This window comes from Capra hircus, chromosome 4 (genome assembly GCF_001704415.2).
Source record: "Capra hircus breed San Clemente chromosome 4, ASM170441v1, whole genome shotgun sequence".
Classification (NCBI taxonomy): domain Eukaryota; kingdom Metazoa; phylum Chordata; class Mammalia; order Artiodactyla; family Bovidae; genus Capra; species Capra hircus.
In genome coordinates, this window is record NC_030811.1 from 113195832 (window position 1) to 113222940 (window position 27109).

At 45.6% G+C, this 27109-nt stretch overlaps 1 protein-coding gene across 1 annotated transcript in view; it reads left to right on the top strand.

Annotated features, from left to right (window-relative positions):
* Positions 1-27109, top strand: part of ABCA13 (ATP binding cassette subfamily A member 13) — a 389474-nt gene that overhangs the window by 233665 nt on the left and 128700 nt on the right. Inside the window, exons 47-49 of the mRNA XM_018047508.1 lie at positions 1528-1615; positions 7294-7402; positions 26645-26699. Of these exons, the coding sequence (XP_017902997.1) occupies positions 1528-1615; positions 7294-7402; positions 26645-26699 (252 nt within the window). The remainder of the gene's footprint in view (positions 1-1527; positions 1616-7293; positions 7403-26644; positions 26700-27109) is intronic.

A 27109-nucleotide genomic window follows, 5' to 3' on the forward strand; every position in this document is an offset into this window, starting at 1 on the left:
TGATCATTTCAAATGCTGATGTTCTTCAGTGCTCAGAAATCTCCTGCTAACCTTGATAACTCATAAAAATTCCGAAGCAGTGCTGCAGAACTTAATCAGATTCCTCCTGCTGACTTTCACTCTGGCCCCGGGGGGAGTGGGGGAGTCATGTTCATGGAGAGTCTGTCACCTGGGGGAGCCAGAAGCAGCTAGCCTGCTTTAGAGGATAAGCCCTGAGACGCTCACAGCATAATGAGGGAAGCTCTCCACGGTATCCTAAAGTCCCTCTTAAGAGATTTTGAGGAAAGCTTTTGTTCTATGCTGCATTTCCTTGAGCCTAAGAGGGGGAATCTAGATGAGAGGATAGGGATGAGCTGTTCATTTCTTTAAACTGCAATCATACTCACTATTCCATCAAATGTCCTGAGACCTCCCCACCCGACACAAAAGCATCATTGCGTGGGGTGTCTGCGATGCCTAGAACATCCTCCCATCCCACCCCCAGGCCCTCTTTCCTTCTGATGCTTCACGGACCATCTCTGGCCCCTGCTGCCCTCCCGTTGTGCCTTTAAACACATCCAGGAATCTCTGGTTTTTGAAGGTGGGCGCTTGTGTGCCCAGGACTTAGAATAGTATCTGGTATACAAAAGGCACTCAATCAATGAATGCTTGAGTCTCTGAAATGAATGATTGAATTAAATTGAGCTGAGTGGGAATCTATCCTTATTCTTTTGCCCCAAATTTCTGCTCAATATCCAGGCACAACAGTGGAAATTTGTTGTTTTAATCTCCTTTTATCCAGAGACTGGGAAACAAAGTTTAGTAGGTGTTTTTATTTCTAATGTCCAATATTTTTAGAAGCTTCATAAGTGCTAAAAATACTATATAACCCAAGGGATATGGAGAGAAAATTCACTCCAAATCCCGGGAGAAACTCACAGAGCTGTGTAAGAGATGAACTGGCAAAAAAGACAGTTAAGGCCCAGCATAGCAATCAACACAAGAAATGGAAATTAAGGTGTTGTGAGAACCCCAAAGAGAAGGAGATTCACCCCAATCGAGGTAGCCAGGGATGCCTTCCTGAAGGACGCAGTGTGTGCACAGAGAATGAGAGAAGTGAGAGGAAGAAGAGAAACCAGTTCAAAACGGGCTGACTCAGGAGCAGGGCAGACCGAAGGGTACTGAAAGCTGGTTTTTAGGAGAAACGGCGGTTAATGAGAACACCAGCAGGGCAGGCGAGCACAGCGAAGTCCTGCACGGGGGCATGTATCCTAACACCGCGGTGATGCTGAGAGGCTTATACTCTAACGTGGGTGAGGAGTGGGTGATCTCATCCATCCCTGCTAAATAAGCAGTGCCCTCCTCGGATACCTGCCTGGGGCCAGGCCGCATCCCGCAGCAGGCTGACTCTGGGGGGCTGCGACCCAGAGCCTGGAAGTTCTGCAGCCACTGTTTTACCGCCTCTGGTGTGGTGGGTGGGGGACGCCCTCCGTTAGGAGGGCCTCGTGCTGCCTGGCGGAAGCTCTGACCTCTTGTTTACTTTCCCAGGCTTGGAGGATGGTCTTTTGGAGTGCAAATCCCCAATCAAGTTCAAGACACAAATTCAAATACGTCAAAACCCCCAAATCTGGCAAAGGTACAGTCTTTCCTTTTTTCTTTTGTTTCTTGTTTTAGAAAGCATTCAGGGAAACTTGCTTTGTAAATATCTTTGTGGATAAAGGCAAAATCAAACCAAATACCAGTGTTTGTTACCCTGAAACACAGCCAGTTGTATGTGAGCATTCTCTTGAAAGAGAAAATGAGTCGTTTCCTTTAGGCTATATAGAAATATTTGAAATAGGTCACTGTTTTGTGTTAAGATGGGAATTCACTGGATAGACCTAAAGCAAATAAGGAAAGTAATCTGCTTTTAAAGCCACTTATCATCAGGGTGGGGCTTTCCAGGTGGCGCAAGTGGTAGGGAATCTGCCTGTCAGTGCAGGAGATGGAAGACATGCAGGTTCTATCCCTGGGTTGGGAAGATCCCCTGGAGGAGGGCATGGCAACCCATGACAGTATTTTGCCTGGAGAATCCCATGGACAGAGGAGCCTGGTGGGCTGCATTCCATAGGGCTGCAAAAAGTTGGACATGACTGAAGGGATTTAGTCACAGCAGCAGCAGCAGCATCAGGATGACAGTGATCTTGATATGTGCATTTATTGACCAAAAAGTTCATTCGGGTTTTTCCTGTAATGTTCTGAACCAACTTTTGGGTCAACCCAATAAATTCCTTTTCTTCCTGGTGACTGGATGGACCCAGAGTGGTGAGCAGGCAGCACCCCTCCCAGGGGCTGGATTTTTAAGCCCTCCAGATCTGGCCCTATGAATGAGGAAAATCCCTTTGGCATTGCCGAGAGTGGCCAGGAAAGACCCCCTTACCCACCAGTACCACCCTTACCCTCTTAGCCACCAAGGAACTCAGGGGCAGGGAATCAGGACAGGTTTCCCTAAGGAAAGAGGTTGGTACAACCTTAAGATGGGAAAGATTTGAAGCTCGCAGTCTTGGTGATTGGGGAAATAGTCTGGTTTTGGTCCCGATTTTGAGAGAAATTGGGAAAGAGTAAGTCGTGGGAGTGGTGTGTGCGTGTGTTAGTCGCTCAGTCGTGTCCGACTCTCTGCGACCCCATGGACTGTAGTTCTCTAGGCTCCGCTGTCCATGGGATTCTCCAAGCAAGAATGCTGGAGCAGGTTACCTACTCCAGGGGATTTCCTGTCCAGGGATCAAACCCATGTCTCTTGAGTCTCCTGCATTGGCAGCCGGATTCTTTACCACTGAGCCCCTGGGAGTGGCATCTGCTTGTACACCTGTCATATCACCGATGAAATGTCTCTGCTTTGTCATGGGGCCTTTCGTGGTTCATGGTGACATGGAAAAGCTTTTCAGGATCCAGGCTTATGCCTGTTGAAGGATTATTCAGTGAAATAAAGGTGCTTTCCAGGTTTTTAACAGTGTAATCCCTGGTGAAAATGCTAACATTCATACTTCACAATGTAATCACAGAGAAAAGTTGTAACAGTCGTATTTCACAGTGTAATCCCTGATGAAAAGTTCCGGTCCCTGTGTAGGCTGTTCAGACAGCCCTCATTTCAACTGAGGTTTGCTCAAATCTCTCTCACGCTGCAGGCCACACGCACGGAAAGATTTATAGCTTAAGATGAAAAGATCAAGATTCATAGCTTGATAGAAAAGTAGTCTAAAATACCTTTGCTGGCTTTTTGAACACATGATGTGACTGTTATTAAACTAAACCCAGTTTGTAGAGGAATCTGCTCATTTCCTCCGAGAACATGTTAAGTTTCTAATCTGTGTGAATCCCAAGCCTCCTGCTGACAGTGGGGCGTCCTGTCTGTGCTTCTGGGGTCTGGGGCAGGGCAGCCAAGGCTCCCCTGTGTCTCTGCTCTTGTGGCGAGGGCTCAGCATCCTGTGTCTCCGTGACACCTGCTCTTTTTCCTCCTTGTTTGCCTTCTGTATCGAAGTGTTTGAGCAGTGACTTCTGCAGCTTCTAATGTTGTTTGACATGGACTTTGCAATACTCAGGCGTGCAAGTATCCAGCCCTTTGGGGAGAGAGCCTCTTTTCAGGGAGCTCAATGATCGTGAGTCTGCATTGGACTCTAAAGGGCATCTGGTGTCTCAAATTCCTATAGCATTGTTGGTGGTTGATGTCATGTCAAATTATTACATTAACTTCTTGGTAATTAACCACCAGCCTTTTACTTTGGCCTTTGGGGTATATTCATAAGACCATAGAGTTTAAGATTTTTGCAGAGAAAATGGGAAATTTGCATATGAATAGGCTTAATATTTGAAATTCATCGTATTTTAGAATATCTCTCATGGAACCTTTATGAATGATTTCATTCACATCTTGAGTGTTCAGCTGGTTTAATTAAATACCCTCTAGAGTGTATTTTGTTGTTATTCAGTTGCTAAGTTCTGTCCACCTCTTTGCGACCCCATGGACAGAAGGAGCCTGAGGGGCTACAGTCCATGGGATTTCCCCGGGAAGAATACTAGAGTGGGTTGTCATTTCCTTCTCCACAAGATCTTCCAATCCAGCAATAAAACCCGCGTCTCCTGCATTGGCAGGTGGATTCTTTACCTCTTAGCCACCAGGGAGACCCTCTAGAATGTATACACTTCAGTTAAAAAGGCTAAACACACTCCCCTCTTGGTGTTTGGCATTCATTCTGTCTGTTCTCATGCATACTTTTACGCATTTGAATATCCATCCAGAGATATTTTTTTCCTTACAGTAACTTAGTTGCCTTTCTGAGGAACTGTTCCTGGGGATCCTGACATGAAAGGTCTGTTTTGAGGTGTCATGATGTGTTCCTAAAAGGAGGTTAACTTCCTCCTTCAGCTGTTGGATTTGTTGATCCTGACTTAGAGACCAGCAGGGAAAGAAGTCCCACAACTTATTTAAGATCATCATGAAGCATCTATGGCTTACTTAAAAGAATTTATAAAATTTCTCCCAAGCAAAAGCCAGTTTGTAGTAGAACCAAAATGATGTTCAAATTGTTCCTTGGAATTCTGGATGTTGTCATCTGTCCCAAAAGTGACGCCAGGGTCGTCAGGACCGTCAGCAGCTGGCCGTTGTGGAGCTGGGCAGGCTTTGGGGGCTGCACTCTGCACAGAATGCCGGGTCTTCCTCCGGTGGGGAGGCTCCCTGACCAGATTCCACCCGGTCCCCTGGCACTGTCCCCGTGGCTGTGTTCTCAGTATCTAGACTCAGGCTGGCCTCCTGTCTGCAGAGAGCAGGGCTGGAGCTCTCAGGGGCCAACATGGCAGCACCCTCTGCCCTCTGACCTGGCCCCATTGATGAACCCTGGCGTCTCATCATCTCACTGAGGTCTTCAGGCTGCATTGTGGCTCCTATTAGGACCGGTTGCACCCTCTATGGTTAACGAGCATTTTGGGACATCAGGGTCCTCAGAGTTATACCCCTTAGGTCCCTGGAAGCTACTCTGTCCCCTGAGAGGGTCACTGGGCACCACCCCTCCCTCAGCAAACATCACCAAGTTTCATGGCCACACCTGTGACTTGGTCTTGATCATGAGGCAGCCCTCCTGACCTTTGGCCTGGAGACTGTGTTCCTGAGTGGAAAAGTTTGCCAGCTGCTGGTCTCAACTGGGATGATGGTGGAGACTCAGTCATGGTGGCTGCCTGGAGGCACAGGGGCTGAGCCCAGGTCAGAGATCCACTGCCCCGGGTAGAGGAGAAACAGAGCATGAACTGGACCCAACACAGAAGCTGCAGCTGATGGGGAGGAGTGGGCGAGACGCCTAGGCTCTGGGGTACCCCTCCCCCACCATAGCTACCCCACTTTGGTGTCTGTGTTTTTGTACACTGTTTTTTAAAAATACAGTTCCCTGTGCTATACAGTAAATCCTTGTTGCTGTTTTATTTTAATCAATCAATTAATTTTTAAAGATGAAAAAATTTTTTTGCCAAACCATGAGGCAGGTGGGATCCTAGTTCTCCAACCAAGGATCGAACTCCAGGCCCCACACTGGATGTGCAGTGTCTTGGCCACTGGACCACTATGGAATTTCCCTGTGCAGTGTCATTTCTAAGTTGAGAAAAATGTCACCCTGCTTTTAAAACAAAATTTCAAACAAACTAATTTGAAGGCTCCACGTCTAGGGCAGAGAGCGCCCTTGGGTTTCATGTTTTTTCCTCCAGTTAAGCAGTTAATGGAGCCAAGACTGGTGGTGGGGGGAGCAGGCCGTGGACTGTGGTTCCCGTCCACAGCAGAGGTTTTCTACTGTATGTCCTTGAACTTTAGCAGTCTTGCATTTTACGTCATTGTATCCAGAAGCATAGCTAGTCCCTGTATGTTAGCACATCTGCAGGTGTGTGTGTTTGAGAGTGGGGGTAGTGAGAGGTGGACCTGGGGGGTCCTGCAGGGACTGGGGTCCCTGTGTTGGGTACAGAACGGGGGCAGATACCCTCTGGTAAGTGATCTCAGTGCAAGGTGGGGCGGGCTGCCCTGTGAAGGGAACCCACGCTTCCCCCTACTTTTCAGAATCCTGTGTCTGAATTACACCCATTTGTGAGTCTGTGGATTTTTCTGTTACCAGTCTCAGATCCACTTGAGCACAGCCAAGGGCATCAACAGGTTGTCCTGGGTCTGTGGATAGTTGGTCTTGAGCAGAATTTCTTCCTCCTTGGAGTTGGAAAGAGGGACTGCTAAGGGTTTCCCTGAACCTGTGAAACTATTTGAAGATGGGGGTGTGTAATGGCAGCTGCTGTGACAGAGGGCAAGGTTCTGCCTCCTTAATCACCCAGTGAGGTGGGCTTCCTAAGAAAGAGTTGGGCCACTGTCCTGCAGAGAAAGGCATTTTCGTGAGCTGTCACTAGATACTTAGTTCCTCCCGTGAATTCAGGACCCTGGTGGAGACAACTGGTCACCCTGTGATGGGGTTGGGGAGGGGAATGGGTTGGAAGCCCAGGGACCTGAGATTTGGCCCTAACTTTGCAGAAACTGTGAGAACCTGCACAGCTTCCTCCAAGTAGAAACCAGCGAGGGAGCAGCTATAATTCCACAAAGAAGATTGTCACAAAAGACAGTGTCATCTAGAGAAATGAACTTGAATTAAGGTCAAAATTTGCTGGTTGATTCATTATCTCTTAAAGACACTCACCAGCATTCCATTGAGTGCATTAAAATTTTTTTCATTAAAATATCAATATTGTGAGATATAGATACTGATGGTTCAATTAGTATTTTTTATGCTACTTCTTATTTCAATTTTAATAACATTGTCTGTCTCCTGTTTTCTCCTTCACCTTCCTCCTGTCTGATGGGCCTGCTGCTTTATTCTCCATGCTCAGCAAATGTTCACTTCAATTTATTTTGAGGAATAATGTTCCACATTCAGTTATTAATTTAAGAGTCATCATTTTTTTCTTATCATTTCTGTGCTTTTAATTTGCAGGTCAGATTTCATTAGCTTACCAATGGAGAAAGAAGAAAAAATTGAATGGGCTTAGATTCCTTTTTTTTTTTGCTGTGAGAATATAATTATAGAGCAACACTCACATTTGTTCTGGGGAAAATTAAACTATTTTTAGCTATAAATTATATGCTAGAGATAAATATAAAATTAGCAGGCTGCTCACTGACAGCCATGAAGGACCATTACATGGAGGCCTGTGTTCAGGTGCTGGAGAAGCAAATTTACACATGTTCCTTATATGTGAGAACAGCTTATGAATAGACTTAAGAACTAATTTCATGAGGGCCATTAAGTTGTCTTTCTCTTTTAGGTGTGGTACAACCAGAAAGGCTTCCACTCCCTGCCTTCCTACCTAAATCATCTCAACAATCTTATTTTGTGGAGGCACTTACCCCCTACGGCAGACTGGAGACAGTATGGTAATGTTATTCTATGTGAATTTTCTAATTCACTACTTTCCAAAGACAGTGTTGTTAAATGGGAAAGACTCAGAAGAAGTTGTGAGCAGAAATGTGAAAAGTGATGCGAAGTTTCTATTTGGCAGCCAATCCATGTAGAAACACATACCCATCAAGAGGCTGTGGTGGCTTTTGTGTGTGTGTGTGTCCTCAGTGTCTTTACCTGTGAAGTTGTGACCTCAGCTATGAGATGACAGGAGTCGAAGGTGACTAGAGAGCTCACTCCTAGTGACTTAGCATCCTCCAGAAGCAAGAGTCATTGCTCTTTCTAAAGACACTATCTTATGGTCCAGGTCACCGTTACTGATGGGAAGGTGCTCATCGCTTACCATAATTTACTTTATGCTGAGCCCTCCACTCATCAGTTACCTGTGTTGACTGCGAATTCATTCCCTGTGCTTTCTTCTTTTGGTAAATGACACGGGTCCATTTCTGGAACCCAGAGTGGATTTATTGGTTTAAGGGGATGTTATATGCTTGACTTGAGTAGTTTATCAAATTCGTTCAGTTATTTGAAAAAAAAAAGAAAGAATACAAGCAGATGTATAAATACCAGTAGGTCATAGTTGTCATAATTTATTTACAGGATTTTTTTTGAAGCATTAATTCACATAGAAATAAATGTTAAACCATTTCCCCAGTATGCCATGACTGCAAATTCATTCTGCCGTATTTGTTTTCCCCTCTCCACCAATTTTCAAAATGAAACAGGTTTAATTATTCTGTGGCACTGCAATTGTTTTGGGATGGCAGTGCATATAATATAAAAATGTGTATGCCCAAGTGAAGTAATAAAGAATATAGAGTGCTATGGATGAGGGATAGCAGAGGGGTGTGTATTGTGTCTGAAATGTACTAGGGGCATTAAATATTTTTATATCCATGGTCCCATTTAGTGTTTGTGTTAATTTGGTAGGGTGGGTGACATTTGCCTCTTTCACTGTTTAAAAAACTGAGATTCAGAGGAATCACCGATTACCTGCTTGTTGAGTGATGGGGCCACAGTTCAGTTCTAGGTACAGCTGATAACACAGCCTTTGCCTTTCTGCTGCAACAAACTGAGAGGGTGCTTCTAATAGGCACAAATGGAACATGCTTCATGGAGGGGCACATGCTTCATGGAACATGCTTCATGAAGGGGAACATGCTTCATGGAGGGAAACATGTTTCAGGGAACATGCTTCATGGAGGGGCACATGCTTCATGGAACATGCTTCATGAAGGGGAACATGCTTCATGGAGGGGAATATGTTTCATGGAACATGATTCATGAGGGGAATATGTTTCATGGAACATGCGTCATGGAGGGGAGCATGCTTTATGAAACATGCTTCATGGAGGGGAGCATGCTTTATGAAACATGCTTCATGGAGGGGAGCATGCTTCATGGAACATACTTCATGGAGGAGGTCACTAACACCGGACCTGGAACATGAGCAAAAGTGTGACTGATGTCAGGATGCTACCGTGGGTGCTAGCGGTGCTAACATGAGAGGAGTCAGAGCATCTGCTCAAGTTCCTGCAGGAAGTTCCAGTTGACCTCATCCCAAGGGCAAGTGTACCGGAGCACTGTTGGTATGTCTGAGAGGGCATCTGAGGCCAGCTTCTGCTCGACCTTGACTGACAGGGGAGGATGTTGGCCTTTATGCAGTGGGCAGCTGAAAGGCGTGGTCTGTATCTGAGAATGAGGATGGCAGGATCCCAGGAGTGTGTCAGGAAGAATAATCTGAAGCCACGTGGTAAAGGCAGGGGCCCTGGCTGCTACCATGTGCCCTGCTAGAAGGATGCTGCTCCCAATTTAGGAGTGACCCAGGTAAGGCCAGGGCGCCTCAAGGGAAACAAGTGAAAATTATCAGCTTCAAAGAGGCAGGAGGAAAGGTTGAGCCTTTGGAGAAGGCAACAAGAAGAAAAATTAAGAATTTGACACCAGGACATTTAGAGGAAGAGCTTAAAGGATTAAAATATAAATCTGAGCTTTTAGTAATGAGTGATGTAGTGGTCAGTACTGATGACCTGGGAATGATTCAGGAGAAAGACAGAGTAAGGGGTTTATACAAGCTCAGAGGTGGTGGGTTCATGTCACATGTCAGATGAAAATACATGTGCAGCAGGATTCAGACAGCTGGAGAGATAAGGTCAGGAGAGAGGTTGTGAATAAAAACCATTTAGCCCAAACTGGCATGGAACAGGAAAGTCAGGGTGGGAGAGGGTGGAAGCAGGAAGAAGGCAGAGGGGCTGTGGCCCCTGAGGTGGGAGATCTCAGCATAGAGTCCAGAGAAAGGTAGAGTGTCAGGAAGAGCAGGAAAAAAAAATCACCCAGTATTCCAGCATCTCCAGGAAAATGGGTGTGTGGTGCGTTGGCTGGTGGCTTCTGTGGAGCTAGACGTGGGGACTTGTGGAGATGGAATCAGAGGGAAGGAGGGTGGTGAGGGAGGCCTTTTCAGGAATTTAGGAGGCCAGATGGATAAACTCTGCTCTGTGGGAGGTTGGCTGTGAGGAAGGATGAGCAGGGAATGTGTGTGCGTGTGTATGTGTGTGTGTGCAGCTGTGTGTAACATGAGCAGCGATTGGGCCTGGGGACAGTGTGACTAGTCGACAAGCGTCCGCCGACTGTGTCTTCTCCGCCCTACTTTCTGGGGTCCCAGGCCTTCCTGGTGAGAGGGTCAGCTGAGAAGCATCCACTGGTAGTAGACTTTTTGTTCCTTTGTTGTAAGGTTGTGTTGACTTGAAGAAGACATTTATTATCAGCTACTGGCAACTTCTTGAGCAATATGTTATCTGTGTTACATCCCATTTTCTCTTGGCATGTGTACGTGGTCCTCGTGGGAAGGAAGGTCTATGTGGTGAATCGGGAGCACAGTCCCTCGGGAGAGTGTGTGGGGACCTGTCATAGCCAGGCGTTGATTAAGAACTCTGATGAACAGGGCTCTGCAAAGAAGCCCCTCCTCACACCCCTGGCTATCTGTCCGTCTGCAATGGACAGACAGCGAGCTGTTAGCTTAGCCATTGTGATGACTCAAGAGCTCACGGGCCATGGGACTCAGGCAGGGCCATGCAAGTGGACCCTGAGTCCTGAGCCCAGCAGAACAGGGAACCTGATCAGTGGGCATCTTGGCAACAACCGCTGATGAACCACTGCGTACAACATTCCTGCTTCTCGTCTCCAAGGACCTGGGTCCTGGCACACCTGGACGCCCCTGCCTTCAGTGGAGGAGCTTTCTGAGCCCTGACCTAGCCTGGCCACCCTGCTGTGCCCCAGCAAATTTGCAACTTGTCAGGGCTCCCCTGATTTTAAGCGTGAAACTCAGTGTAAAGCCGGTGACTAGCCTAGCCCAGCACCTGGGGTCATCGTCAGATGACTGGCCGGCTGGCGGTGGTCTAGACAAGTAGACGTGTTCATGCATGGACTCTGCAGGGAGGCTCTTCCTCCCGCGTGAGTCCTTCGTCCTGCTCGGTGACTGCCCACAGTGGCCTGGACATCTGTGGGTTCTGGGCAGAGCCCTGCAGCCAGGGAGGGGGCAGGCGTGGATGTGGCCTCAGTTCATCTGAGGAGTGGGGGTCACAGAATGCGGCAACTCAGAGGCTTTGTTCGCATGTCAGCAGGATAGTCACACGGTAAGGTCAGATCCTGGGAGACAGTGAGGGACAGGTAGGCCTGGCATGCTTCAGTTCATGGGGTCGCAAAGAGTCGGACATGGCAACTGAACAGCAACAACAGCAAGGTCATATGATGATGTTTTTCTGGGTTCCGAGGAAAGTTAAAAGTCAGTTGAGGCCAAGTCCCCCCAGCCTGGACAGCTTCTTCCCGTGCCTCCCCCCATCAGTCCATTTCTCTGCCCTTGGGATCCTGAATATTCTCAGTATCTGCACCACCTGCCCCTGTGTCAGCCTCTTGGGCGAGTCCCTGGACTCCCACTTGCCCCCAGCCCCACAGCCTCATGTCCTCTAAGTGCCCACATCGCCCACAAAATCCTTCCTTCAGATCACACACCCAGCTGCCTTCCTCTATCTCCTGTAATCAAATAAAAAAGACTCCTCCCTACAACCTGAGGCCCCCCACTTCTGGCCAGACAGCCCCTCCTGACTCTCTTTCTTCAAATTCCTCTCTGCCACACCCCTCCCTCCTTTCTTCTTGGTTTTTGAGGAGCCTGACTGTTTGTCATACCCTCCTGGGTGAAATAATAATAAAATCTTCAAACCCAAACCCAAGTTCAGTCCTGCTTGCCCATCGCTGGCACCTCACCTTCCCCTTCACATTGTGCACACGTTTCCAGCCCCCTGCCCCAGTCTGGGTGCTCCCCTTGGAAAGTATTTTTGATGAGATTCCACTGATCGTGATTCAAGAGTAAAGACATGGTTCAGATGCTTTGCTGAGGGAAGCATTTCTAAAGCGGTGAGGTTGTCCTGGCCCCGTGTTCAGACACCAGTGCCTGTGTTTCCTCCCTCGTCAGAGGCCGCCTTCTAACCTGCTGCTGACCTGTCAGTGCTCCCCGTCCCTGCCATGCTCCCCTCCTACACCCACAGTGGCTAGCCCATAACCCCACTGACCTGCTGCCCCTTCGGGCCTGGTTCCTGCTCGGCCTTTGTCCACAGCACCTCTTTCACTCTTCTTCGGCTTAAACATTTCTGCTCAACTTTCTACATTAAACAAACAAACAAACCGTATTGAGATACATTTGACATACGAAAAATTGTAAACATAATATAGACACCTTGATGAGTTTGGGATAAGTATACACCCTGAAACCATCATCATCGTCAGGCCCCTAACGTTACCTTTGCCTCCCTTCTGTCCTACACATCTGTCTGTCCATCTGCCTACTTCCCTCTATCTCTCTACTGTCGCTCCCTGGTGGCTCAGATGGTAAGGAATCTGCCTGCAGTGCTGGAGACCTGGGTTCAAGCCCTGGGTTATGAAGGTCCCCTGGAGAAGGGACTGGCTACCCACTCCAGTATTCTCACCTGGAGAATTCTGTGAATATTCACTGGAAAGACTTATGCTGAAGCTGAAGCTCCAGTACTTTGGCCACCTGATGTGAAGAGCTGACTCATTAGAAAAGACCCTGATGCTGGGAAAGATTGAGGGCAGGAGGAGAAGGGGACAACAGAGGATGAGATGGCTGGATGGCATCACTGACTCATTGAACAGGAGTTTGAGCAAACTCCAGATGATAGTGAAGGATAGGGGAGCCTGGAATGCTGTGGTCATGGGGATCACAAAGAGTTGGACATGACTTAGCAACTGAACAACTACAGCAATCTATTGTCTATCTATCTATCCCTCTATTATCTATCAACCTATTTTGTGATTAAAAAACATAAAATCGATCCTTTTAGCAGATTTAAAAATATGCAATCAGTTCAGTCACTCAGTCGTGTCCGACTCTTTGCGACCCCATGAATCGCAGCACGCCAGGCCTCCCTGTCCATCACCATTTTCCGGAGTTCACTCAGACTCACGTCCATCGAGTCCGTGGTGCTATCCAGCCCTCTCATCCTCGGTCGTCCCCTTCTCCTCCTGCCGCCAATCCCTCCCAGCATCAGAGACTTTTCCAATGAGTCAACTCTTCACATGAGGTGGCCAAAGTACTGGAGCTTCAGCTTTAGCAACATTCCCTCCAAAGAAATCCCAGGATTGATCTCCTTCAGAATGGACTGGTTAGATCTCCTTGCAGTCCAAGGGACTCTCAAGAGTCTTCTCCAACACCACAGTTCAAATGCATCAATTCTTCGGTGCTCAGCCTTCTTCGCAGTCCAACTCTCACATCCATACATGACCACTGGAAAAACCATAGCCTTGACTAGACGGACCTTAGTCGGCAAAGTAATATCTCTGCTTTTGAATATACTATCTAGGTTGGTCATAACTTTTCTTCCAAGGAGTAAGTGTCTTTCAATTTCATGGCTGCAGTCAACATCTGCAGTGATTTTGGAGCCCCAGAAAATAAAGTCTGACACTGTTTCTACTATTTCCCCATCTATTTCCCATGAGGTGATGGGACTAGATGCCATGATCTTCGTTTTCTGAATGTTGAGCTTTAAGCCAACTTTTTCACTCTCCTCTTTCAATACAGTGCCTTAAACCCTAGGCTCTGTACAGAGATCTAAGACTTATTGCTTGTATAATTAAAACTTTATACCTTTGACAAACACCCCCCATCTCCCCTTCCTCCAGCACTTGATAACTACCATTCTATTCTTTGCTTCTAGGAGTTAAACTAGTTTAGAATTCTCATGTAAGTGGGATCATGTAGTATTTGTTCTTCTGAGTCTGACCTGATTAATTCAAGGAAACAATCAATAAAATGAAAAGGCACTTTATGGAATGGGAGAAAATATTTGCAGACCATATAACCCATGGACTTAATATCCAATATATATAACACCTCTGACTCAATAGCAAAATAAATAAACAACTTGAGTAAGAAATGGGCCGAGGACTGAACAGATGTTTTTTAAAGAAGACATGCAAACGGCCACATGGGCTGAACTGAGGGGACCTGGCTGAGTCATACTTCGGTTACTGCGGCAGGCAGACAGACAGAGGGTGAGTGGGAGTCATAGTCAAGGGCTCCCGCTTGCCTCCTGTCTGAACTCAGAGTTGCTCGGACACTGCTGCGCAGCGCTACGGACACCTGAGCTGGGGGTAGGAAGTATGGTCCTGCGTCAGGAGCCAGAAGGAGCTTGTCCCTTCCTCCCACCCCCGCCCCCTCTGCTCCATACCCCACTTTCTGAATCCCCTTGGAGGGGACAGTTTGCAAAGGTGCTCTCAGCCCCAGGGAGAGGAAGGTGACTAGGGCTGGGCGCACATGGGAGCGATGATGTGCCCGCAGCTGGGGGTGAGATGAGCCCGTGAGCAGGAGGGAAGCAGGTTACAGTTTCACAGGGTTACTTTTTTTTTTTTTTTTAACACAATACAATTTTAGTTATGGCAAGAGTGAGCCTCCCTACTCACAGGATTGTTTTAAGAATCAAAGTAATTCCTACATAAGAGGGTTTGGGGAAAACCACACAGCCAAACAATTCCAGTTGCTGATATTTTTCAGGAGGAAGTAATGAGTATATAATTTCAGAATTATCTTTAAAGTTATGCTTGCATAATGGTTTAAAATAGTTTTTAAAAATTATAGCAACATACATACCTCCAAGCAGGAATTTGATATAGTGGAACAGTGTAGAGAGACAATAGGTATCTATGTATAACACACACACACACACACACACACACACACACACACAGATTAAGAAATATTAATGGTGGCTTTTTCTCTGAGTAGATGAATCACAGAATGTTTAAAATTTTCTGTCTCATGCAGTAAGTTATGAATTTTCTCCCATGTATGTATAACTCATAAAAAAGAGACTGCTTGGGAAAAAAAAATCAGTGTTTCACAGTAAAAACAACAGTTAGATAGCTCTCCGCAGAATTTTTATCCTTAAAAATTTCACTGTTCAAAGCCTAGAATAGAACAGTAAATACAAAGCCATTTCGTCAGAGTGATCAGAAGGAAAATATGTTTAGCAGAGTTTCCTCTCTACATTCCTTTTGATGGAATAAGATGAACATCCCCTAGGAATAAACCCCTGAGTACTGGTGAGCGAGCCCAGGCCTGAGAACAGGAGGTCAGCTCAGATCGGTCCAGCAGAGTTTCTGCACAAAGTGATGTCGGGTGTCAGGAACTGGCCATCAGCATTGGCCTTCAATTTGTTTGGAGATATTTGAGAGAGAAAATCCAGTCTCAGCCAAGCGGAGGTCACGAGCTCCCTGTGCTGAGAGGGCCGTAGGCACTAAGGTGTCAGGACCAGCTGCTGGCCTCATCAAGGAGGAGTCAGAACAAAAGACAAAACCAGCTGTCAAACCCAGCACAGGGTCAGGGACCTGCCCCACGTCTCATGGAAGGAAGACAGCGCACGCACTTTAGAAGGGGTTATCAAGGGAGCATCTTAGGACGAGCTCACATCCGCACAGATCCAGGCAGATGTGTGAACTCATGAGCAGAAGAGAAACGGTGAAGGAAAGCCAGCCCAAGTTGCAGGGCTGGGGAAGAAGATGACTGCTGAGATGCAGATGGTGGCATAGATTTTCACTGGATGCAGAGTCACCGTATTGATGGCAAGTCTTCCTGTCCCATGTGAGTTTCCTCAGAGCACAGAGGGAAAGGATGATGTCATTAAACTGGTGATGATGATGAGGAGAGATCATGGATTAGCTAGAGAAAGAAAACAGGCAAATAATAATTGAAGTAACAAAGAATGATGAGAGAAGAAAGCGTGCATCAGAACAAAACAGCACAACTTTGGGCCAACAAAGGGGTCTGCCATGAATCAAGCAATATTCCCAAACTGGAAAGTATGTGATAGAAACTATTGATTAAAAAATCTGATGATTTTTCTAAAGTTCAAAGCTAAAGAACAGTTTCTTTTGCAAAGCTGTGACAGATTACTTTTGAAGCGATACAAATAAGCTCGGCTTCTGACTTGCAGAAATTTCCTTTGAGACCTGTTCTTGTACTCGGGGATTATTTAGAAGTGTGTTGTTTAAATTCTAGTCTTGTGGAATTTTCCTGTTACCTTTCTGTCATTGACTTTTTGTTTGAGTCATCCTAGTTAGAGAACACACTCTGCATCTTAATGATTTTACGTTGGCTGAGGTTTGTTTTATGGTTCAGGTGTGGTTTATCTTGGTGAAGTTTCTATGGGGGATGGAAAAAATGAGTATTCTGCTGTTGTTGAGTGGAGTGTTCTATGTATATTGATTAGGTTTTACTGCCTGGTTTTGTGGCTCAGTTCATCGATACACTTGCTGATTTTCTGTCTGGTAGTTCTGTCATATGCTGAGTGGGGTGTACTGAAGTTCCCAAATATAATTGTGGATTTGTCTGCTTCTCCTTTCCGCTGTGCTGGTTTCCCCTTCATGTATTTTGAGGCTCTGATGGTTGGTACATAGTTATGTGTTCTGGGTGGACTAATTCATTTGTCCTTGTGTAGCATTCCCCGTTGTTGCTATAATTTCAGCTGCTGTTAAGTCGACTTTAATTGATATTAATACAATTTTTCCTGCTTTTTAAAATTAATATTTGCACAATATATATATTTTTGTCCTTTTATTATTAGCCTATGTCATTATACCTGAAGTGAATTTTGTGTAGACAGAGTATCAGCTCAGTTCGGTTCAGTAGCTCAGTCGTGTCTGACTCTTTGCAACCCCATGAATCGCAGCACGCCAGGCCTCCCTGTCCATCACCAACTCCCGGAGTTCACTCAGACTCATGTCCATCGAGTCAGTGATGCCATCCAGCCATCTCATCCTCTATTGTCCCCTTCTCCTCCTTCCCCCAATCCCTCCCAGCATCAGAGTCTTTTCCAACGAGTCAACTCTTTGCATGAGGTGGCCAAAGTACTGGAGTTTCAGCTTTAGCCTCAGTCCTTCCAAAGAACACCCAGGAATGATCTTCTTTAGAATGGACTGGTTGGATCTCCTTGCAGTCCAAGGGACTCTCAAGAGTCTTCTCCAACACCACAGTTCAAAAGCATCAATTCTTCGGCGCTCAGCCTTCTTCACAGTCCAACTCTCACATCCATACATGAGTCCTGGAAAAACCATAGTCTTGACTAGATGGACCTTAGTTGACCAAGTAATGTCTCTGCTTTTGAATATGCTATCTAGGTTGGTCATAACTTTTCTTCCAAGGAGTAAGCGTCTTTTAATTTCATGGCTACAATCACCATCTGCAGTGATTTTGGAGCCCCCAAAATAAAGTCTGACACTGTTTCCACTGTTTCTCCATCTATTTCCCATGAAGTGATGGGACTGGATGCCATGATCTTCGTTTTCCGAATGTTGAGCTTTAAGCAAACTTTTTCACTCTCCTCTTTGACTTTCATCAAGAGGCTTTTTAGTTCCTCTTCACTTTCTGCCATAAGGGTGGTGTCATCTGCATATCTGAGGCTATTGATATTTCTCCCGGCAATCCTGATTCCAGCTTGTGTTTCTTCCAGCTCAGGGTTTCTCATGATGTACTCTGCATATAAGTTAAATAAGCAGGGTGACAATATACAGCCTTGACATACTCCTTTTCTGGAGAATTTAGAGCATTACTTTACTAGCGTGTGCTGCTGCTGCTGCTAAGTCACTTCAGTCATGTCCGATTCTGTGCAACCCCATAGACAGCAGCCCACCAGACTCCCCCGTCCCTGGGATTCTCCAGGCAAGAACACTGGAGTGGGTTGCCATTTCCTTCTCCAATGCAGGAAAGTGAAAAGTGAGAGTGAAGTCGCTCAGTTGTGTCCAACTCTTAGTGACCCCATGGACTGCAGCCTACCAGGCTTCTCCGCCCATGGGATTTTCCAGGGAAGAGTATTGGAGTAGGGTCCCATTACTAGCATGTGAGATGAGTGCAATTGTGCGGTAGTTTCAGCATTCTTTGGCATTGCCTTTCTTTGAGATTGTAATGAAAACTGACCTTTATCAGTCCTGTGGCCACTGCTGAGTTTGCCAAATTTTCTGGCGTATTAAGTCCAGCACTTTCACAGCATCATCTTTCAGGATTTGAAATAGCTCAACTGGAATTCCATCACTTCCACTAGCTTTGTTCATAGTGATGCTTTCTAAGGCCAACTTGACTTCACATTCCAGGATGTCTGGCTCTAGGTGACTGAACACACCATCGTGATTATCTTGGTCGTGAAGATCTTTTTTGTATAGTTCTTCTGTGTATTCTTGCCACCTCTTCTTCTGCTTCTCTTAGTCCATACCATATCTGTCCTTTATCGAGCCCATCCTTGCATGAAGAGTTCTCTTGGTATCTCTAATTTTCTTAAAGAGACCTCTGGTCTTTCCCATTCTGTTATTTTCCTCTATTTCTTTGCATTGATCACTGTGGAAGGCTTTCTTATCTCTTCCTTGCTATTCTTTGGAACTCTGCATTCAGATGCTTATATCTTTCCTTTTCTCCTTTGCTTTTTGCTTCTCTTCTTTTCGCAGCTATTTGTAAGGCCTCTCCAGACAGCCATTTGCTTTTTTGCATTTCTTTTCCATGGGGATGGTCTTGCTCCCTGTCTCCTGTACAATGTCACCAACCTCCGTCCGTAGTTCATCAGGCACTCTATCTATCAGATCTAGTCTCTTAAATCTATTTCTAACTTCCACTGCTTCAGCAATATGTGAACCGTAAACTTCCAGATGTTTAAGCTGGTTTTAGAAAAGGCAGAGGAACCAGAGACTAAATTGCCAACATCCACTGGATCATGGAAAAAGGAAAAGAGTTCCAGAAAAACATCTTCTGCTTTATTGACTATGCCAAAGCCTTTGACTGTGTGGGTCACAATAAACTGTGGAAAATTCTGAAAGAGATGGGAATACCAGACCACCTGACCTGCCTCTTCAGAAACCTGTATGCAGGTCGGGAAGCAACAGTTAGAATTGGACATGGAACAACAGACAGAGTATAGTTGGATCTTATTTTTTAATCCAATCTTACCAACCTCTGCCATTGAACTGGCATATTGAGACCATTTACATTGAATGGATTTACATTTTGATTCTGACACTTTATTATTTGTTTTCTTTCTTCTATTTTCTTTTTTGTTCCTTCCTGTGACGTATGGAACAGTTTTTGAGCTTCTGTCTGGTTTAGCTGTCATATTTTGAGTATCTCCTCTGATCTAATTTTCTTAGTGATTCTTGGTGTTACAGTGTACACAGGTGACTTACTGGTAGTGGCGTTTGCTGCTTTGCTGTATAGAAACATTACTTGAACTTAGGCCCCTTAGGTCTCTCCATTCGTAAATTATAACTGTCTTAAGTATTTACTTATAACTGAGTGCCATCTTATATCCTGTTCTAACTATTCCTTATGTCGCAAACTATGACTTGAGAAACTCATGTGATGAAGGCCAGTCTGCTATGTTTATCTCCATTTTAAACACATCCTGATGTTCTTCTTTCCTTTTGGAAGTTCTAAGTCTTCTTCTGCTATGATTTCCTTTTTGTTTAGAAGACTGACTTTTGCTATTTTAAAGTGTAGGGTTCAGTTCAGTTCAGTTGCTTAATGGTGTCGAACTCGTTGTGACCCCATGGACTACAGCACACCAGGCTTCCCTATCCTTCACCAACTCCCAGAGCTTGCTCAAACTAATGTCCATCAAGTCAGTGATGCCATCCAACCATCTCATCCTCTGTTGTCCCCTTCTCTTTTCACCTTCAATCTTTCCCAGCATCAGGGTCTTTTCTAATGAGCCAGTTCCTCACATCAGGTGGCCAAAATATTGGAGTTTCAGCTTCAGCATCAGTCCTTCCAATGAATATTCAGGACTGATTTCCTTTAGGATTGACTGGTTTGATCTTGCAGTCCAAGGGACTCTCAAGAGTCTTCTCCAACACCACAGTTCAAAAGCATCAATTCTTCAGCGCTCAGTTTTCTTTATAGTCCAACTCTCACATCCATACATGACCACTGGAAAAACCATAGCCTTGACTAGGTGGACCTTTGTCAGTAAAGTAATGTCTCTGCTTTTTAATATGCTATCTAAGTTGGTCATAGTTTTTCTTCTAAGAAGCAAACATCTTTTAATTTAATGGCTGCAGTCACCATCTGCAGTGATTTTGGAGCCAAAAAAAAAAAAAAAAAGATTCCCCATCTGTTTGCCATGAAGTGATGGGACTGGATGCCATGACTTAGTTTTTTGAATCTTGACTTTTAAGCCAGCTTTTTCACTCTCCTCTTTCACTTTCATCAAGAAGCTCTTTAGTTCTTGTCCACTTTCTGCCATAAGGGTGATGTCATCTGTGTATCAGAGATTATTGATACATGGAATAACAGACTGGCTCCAAACTGGGAAAGGAGGACGTCAAGGATGTATGTTGTCACTCTGCTTATTTAACTTATATGCAGAGTACATCATGTGAAATGCCAGGCTGGATAAAGCACAGGCTGGAATCAAGATTTCTGGGGGAAATATCAGTCACCTCAGATAAGCAGAGTAGTAAAATTTTCCATTTTACTAATGGAAAATTATCTCTTTTTTCCACTGAGAATGTTTTAATTTCTCCTTCATTCTTGAAATATGGTTTCTCTGAATATATAATTCATGGCTGTCAGTTAGAAAAGAAAATTCTGCCCTTGAAAAATATGCCAATTTCTTTTGGATGCTATGGTTGCAAATGAGGAATCCACTGTAGTTTGAGTTTGTGTTACCATCTTTTTCTCTGGCTGGTTTTAAGACCTTGTAAAATTATTTTTAATTTTCAGGAATTTAATTATAATACACTGTGGCATGGATTTATTTGTGTTTTCCTGTTTGGGATTCACTGAAGTTTCATTTGGGATTAGCTCTGGACTTTGTAGGTTTACTTCTTCGGCCAGTGTAGGAAAGTTTTCAGCCATTATATCTTCAAGTGATTTTTCAACCCCTCTCTCTCTTTTCTTCTTGGACTATGATAATAAGAATGTCAGGTCTTCTGTTATTTTCCCATAGGTTCCTTAGTTTCTGGGATTTATTTTCTTTGTCTTTTAGCTTGGGTAAGTTCTGTTGTTCATCCTCAGACTCACTGATTCTATCATTCTGTTTCCACCCAACTGTTGAGTATATCTATTAATTTTTTAAAATTTCTGTTTCTTTCAGTTTTAGAATTCCCACATGATTATTTTTATCACTGTTTCTTTTTTTACTGATACACTAAATTATTTTTACATTTAAAGAGAATTCACAGTTACATGTTGAAACACCTTTATGATCTCCGTTGTCAGATAATTCTCACATCCTGGCTCATCTCAGTGTTGCTGTCTGTTCACTGTCTTTTCTCTTTCAAGATGTGATCATTCTGATTCTTGTTATGAAGGATATTCTCAATTGAATCCTGGACATTTTGGATGCCAAATTATTAGATTATGAATCCAGTGAAGTGGTTTGGTTTTGTTTTTAAGCAGGCAGTCCTTGTTGAAATCTAGCCTGAGAATGAGGGAGATGACGTATGTTGAACCTACCCCTGGGCCTGCAACAGATCTGCCTTGTTTTGGAGGGTGGGCTCACATATACTGAGCCTGGCAAATAAGGTACCAACATGCACTGTCTCACTGCTCCCAAGTGAGGGTTTAAGTTCATCTCCCAGAGGACCCTTGACACTCCAAGTGCCCTGCCTCACAGCACCCTTAGCCTCAGTGATGCTGGTGGGATGGAGGTGTGGCCCCTGAAGGGCTGTAGGGAGGGACAGAGCATGGTGTGAAGCAGGGCGCCGGCAGCCCTGCCCCACGTGGCCACGTTTTCTGGTGCCCCAGGTGGATCGGGGCTCTCTTTCTGCTGCCTCACCGTGCTCCGCCTCCTTCAGCAGCTCTCACTGGCCAGGTGTGGGAAAAGGCTCAGCTCACCTTAGAACGCTGGCAGGGGATCCATGGTGCCAGCTGTCTCCACAGGTAGGAGGGAATCCACTTCCAGATGGGACCTGCTGTAGGGCGGTTTTCCTAGAGACTTTTGGCTGGAATGACAGGTGGAGTGGATATTGCCAGGAGGGTTTTCTTTCACTGGGCCAGACTTCTCTGACTTCCTGGCTCCTTGGAGCCAGCCCTGTTGGCTGTTCCCACTTGGAGGTGACGTCTTGTCTGGATGTGTAGGGCCAGTAAGTAAACCAGGGGACACACAGCGTCTTTCCCTGTGTCGTCAGATCCTGATCCTGCCTGTCAGAGCTTTTCTCTGAGTTCTGTTGTGTGATGGCCAATGGTTTGTGGTCTCACAAGGGAGTGGAGGAGCCAGAATTTGATTTCTGACTCTGACCACAGTCTCCAAGGCAGCAGATCCTGTAACACTGCCTATAGAACATGGTGGGGAAAAGCCAGATGTCCAAACTCCTGCTCAGTGGTAAAGAATCCGCTTGCAATGCAGGAGACCTGGGTTCGATCCCTTGGTTGGGAAGATCCTCTGGAGAAGGGAATGGCCACCCACTCCAGTATTCTTGCCTGGAGAATCCCATGGACAGAAGAGCCTGGTAGGCTACAGTCCATGGTGTCACAAACAGTTGGACACGCGTGAACTACTAACACTTTCACCAAACTCCATACATTGTGAAAGTGTTGCTTGTAAAGTAAAGAGACCACAGAAATATCCTTCTGTGGGATGTAGCTCAGAAACATACCATCAACATTCCTAGGGAAAATGAATGCCCAAAGACAGTCATGTAAGGGATTCATCAGGAGTAATATCACAAAAATATCGAATCCATAAAGTGAATAAAATAATCTGGTGAACATCGATTCTAGTAAAGTGCATAGATTATACACATGTTTGCATGCATGTAGCAAAAATTAATTGAAGGTCATGAATGATCCATGAAATAGAAGATACCTAAAGTGAAATATAACTTAATAATAATGTGTGTATGGATAAAACCGTGGACATTTTGAAATAGTTAATATCAAAATGCAAATAGTAATTAATTCTGGTTGGTTTTGGGTTGGATTATGGTTTAATTTTACTCTCTACCCTATTCTTTATCTAAAATCTTTTTATGATTGGCATCTACTACTTAATAAGCATAATAATTAATCTTAATATTGATAACAAAATCTCTTTTTCCAGGAGATTTTAAGAGGAAGAAGAGACAGAGAAAGCTATCAGAATGCCTTCTAGACAGAAAAGTTCATACATTTCTCCTACTACTCTGTCAGATTAATTAAACTCTTCCATCTCTCATAGGGAATTAATTAAAAGAACAAAAACTTTTGCCCATAAGTTGATGCCAAAGCCAGTCTTTTCTCTAGGTGTAGATGTGTGCCCGACATCTGGGCAATAGTACTTGCAAAGATAAGTTTTACCGAAGAAATGAACCCAAAAGTGACTGCTTGAATTGGAGACAAGTTAAGTACTTTGCTATTGTAATGAATATTGGACAAAAGCACAGATGTGCATTTTTACAAATGACAGATATACGGACTCTGGAAACCATAGAAGACGTGCTCTAGTGAAAAGACTAAAAACTAATTTTATACATTTGTACATTGCCGTGGGCCAATTCTTAGAAAAGCTGGAATATAAATGGCAAGAATAATCAAAGAAAATTCAGGCAAGTGTATTCAAAATGTACTTTTCGAAATGTTGTTTCTGAAAGCCTTTGGAAGCGACACTGAAGAGAGATGTGAGTGATTTCCTTTCATCCCATGCTGTGCTGGAACCATGGACCTTCTCGAGGAGCCTGGGCCTTTCCCTCGTAATCAGCTCTGAGTTGTTGCCTAAGCGCAGCCCTCAGTACACGTGATGTGACGGAAACAAAACCCAGTTACAGGGATTGCTGTTGCAGTTCCATGGTTCCTACAGAAGGGCATCACAGGCTGTGAATGCAGACAGTGGATGCGCTGGGGTCCAGGGAGTCAGGATTGTGCCTGTCACTCGCCCACTGATTGTGTTGGCCTTAGGTGGCTCAGATGGTAAAGAAGCTGTCTACAATGCAGGAGACCCAGGTTTGATCCCTGGATCAGGAAGATATTCTGGAGAAGGGAATGGCAATCCACTCCAGTGTTCTTGCCTGGGAAATTCTATGGACAGAAGAGCCTGGCAGGCTACAATCCATGGGGTCACAAAAGAGTCAGACATGACTTTCTCTTAGAGAGGCCACTGGAGTCTCCTCCACCTCAATTTCCTCCCTCCCCTCAAGCCTCCTCTCAACTCTGCAGCTTCTGAGCGGCTGGCTATAGCCTCTCCATCACGTTAGAGAATTCACTAGAAGCTCACAGAACTCAGGGAAGCCCTGGCCCTACAATCACAGTGTTATTCTGTTACAAAGACTGCAAGTCGGAAACATCAGCCAAACACAAGATGCTGAAGACGCCACTTCCTGCCTCAGAGGTCAGGCTGGCCCACAGTCTCAACCCTCTAATCACATGCTTTTTTATCTCTTCTGAATCTACCTCCTTGGACTAACTTCTAGAACATTGTAGACCGAGTCTATCTTCTGTGCTCATGACAATCCTCTAGCCACCTGAAGGCATTTTCAGGCTCCCTCTTGCTCCAGGGGTTATTTTCAGGTTAGTCAAGTCCAGTGTTCTCCCGTGTCACTAAAATAAAATATTTCCCAAGCTGCTCATCAGCGAGCTGCATTTCTCTAGGTGTTTTCTCATCTAGAACGTGCTTATTCATCTAGGTAGCCCTGAGTGTCGCACGACATTGCCAATGCCTGGCGGGACCCTTGCCAGATTTTGGCTGGATCTGCATGTTTTGAGCACAGTCCTCAGTCCCTTAGCTGCTGGGACACCTCTCAACAGGGCTGGTGGATGCTGGGCTGCTTGTCAGGTGACTCAGCACCTGAAGGAGCTGGAGCTGGAGGATACCTAAGGAGGGGGAAGAGCCTTATTCAGGGAAAGGAAGACAGAAGAGGGGGTGTCAGTGGTCCCGATAGGCAAGTGGTCAAGAGCAGCAAAGTTGTCTCATGGCAGATGTGTACATCAGGTCTAGGGGCTGGGAAACCCACTGCAGGCATTTGGTACACAGGCTGAGAGTCTGTGGGAGAGCACCCAGACAATATTAATTTAAAATCCAGAAATGGTTCTGGAAAGCTGTACTCTCTGCTGTGAAAGCTGTTACTTTGGTGTGTGGCTGAGCCCAGGACGGGAGGAGAGAAGCCTGGAGTGGGAAGGAGGCATGGGGGTGGACAGGGATCAAGGTGCCTGGTGGCGGGGCTGGTGGGACCCTGGCTTCTGTCGTCTCTTCTGGCACCAAGCTCTTTAATTATGTTTACTTCTGCCCCATGTGTTTCCGTAAATATTTGACATAAGAGAGTGCAAAATACAGATCACTGGCTAGAGTCACCAGAGGAGGAGACGTGTAGGGGAGCTGGGTGAGGTGGCGAGAATGCAGTGATGAGCTCCACGTGCAGCTGTGCCTCAGCTCTGCACCTCTGAGATGACCGGTCAGAACAGGAAAAGGAGTCGGTCTTTATCGTTGACAGTAAGACAAGACGCCTGACGCCCTGCAGTTCTTCTGGATACAACACTGATGGAGTTTGCTGGGGTGGGGAGCACACATGGATGTCTCAAAAGCCTTCATGATAAAATCCTGTTTTTAAAAAAATAATTTTATTTTTAATTGGAGGATAATAACTTTACAATTCTATTATGGTTTGTGCCATACATCTCCATGCATCAGCCCTAGGTATACACGAACCTATTGGTGCTTTTGAACTGCGGTGTTGGAGAAGACTCTTGAGAGTCCCTTGGACTGCAAGGAGATCCAACCAGTTCATCCTGAAGGAAATCAGTCCTGAATATTCATTGGAAGGACTGATGCTGAAGCTGAAACTCCAATACTTTGGCCACCTGATGCAAAGAACTGACTCATTTGAAAAGACCCTGATGCTGGGAAAGATTGAAGGCAGGAGGAGAAGGGGACGACAGAGGATGAGATGGTTGGATGGCATCACTGACTCGATGGACATGAGTTTGAGCAAACTCTGGGAGATGGTGATGGACAGGGAAGCCTGGTATGCTGCAGTCCATGGGGTCGCAAAGAGTCAGACACAACTGAGACTGAGCGACTGAGCTGAATTGAACTAATACATGAACCTAGAGCCTATCAAGGAGAGTGAAGTCAGAAAGACAAACATTGCGTATTAATGTATATATATGGAGCCTAGAAAGATGGTACAGATGATGAAGTCCTTTTAATCGACAAGTTGATGGCAAGTTCTCCATATTAGCTGCTGTGGTTACAGCAATTAAAAGCCTCAAAAAGCTAACAAAGCCAAAAACAAAACAATCCCAAAAGCAAAGCTGGGCCAATGGAGTGTTTCAGTTTTCTGTCTAGACTTGGCTTGATGTAGAGGAGAAGTTTTGAGTATTTCACTGGTTTCCATGAAGGAATCCCCTTGATGTATTGTTGTTTGGTCTTCCTGAGCCTGGCTCCCCACAGTAAATCACGGGTAACACATTACCCGGGCCACAGTGATGGACAATCCATCGCTGTGACGTGTTAGCGCTGAGGCTATCGTGTAGTGCAGGTGTGTTCAGTACCTGCGGGTGGTTTCTGGAAGCAGTGGCTGCAGAAGTTCCAGTGCACGCTGGTTGAGCTGCTGGGTGGGACTCGCCATTCTCGAGGTGGAGGGACTGTCCCTGGCCAGGTGGGCAGGCAGCACTGGGCACGGTGCCTCGGGTGGCTAGCAGGCGGGCTGTCCCTGGATGGCAGGCCGGGCTCTCTCACTCATTTTCAACTTGTCTTTCGTAGGAATCACGCTCTACAGCCATCCGTATGGAGGGGCCTTACTGAACGAGGACAAGATGTGAGTTGAAGGCACAGAGGGTGGGCTGGCTAAGGAAGAGCATCTTGGGGTTGGTAGGGGTGCTTCTCATCCTTCTCATCCGTGAGTGATGCCGGCAGATGCACTCAGTGGAGCAAGACTTGGGCGTTGCTGTGTAAAGTGTGCGGACAGGGACAAGTGAAGGAGGACGTGCATCAGCTGAGTCTCAAAGGGCGTGTTGCATGGCTTAGTTCCAGGTGGAAGTTGTTCTAAGGGGATGATTCACCAGAGCCCATGGGACCCAACATCTTTTTCAAGTGAAGATTGTAAGCAGTGTTTACTGAGGTCGCCATAGTGACGCCTCTTGACAGCTCCTGCAAGTCTGCCCTCACTGTGCACATGGAGATGGTGCTAGTGAGCCCCTTTATGTACAGACCTGAATCTCTTTCTCC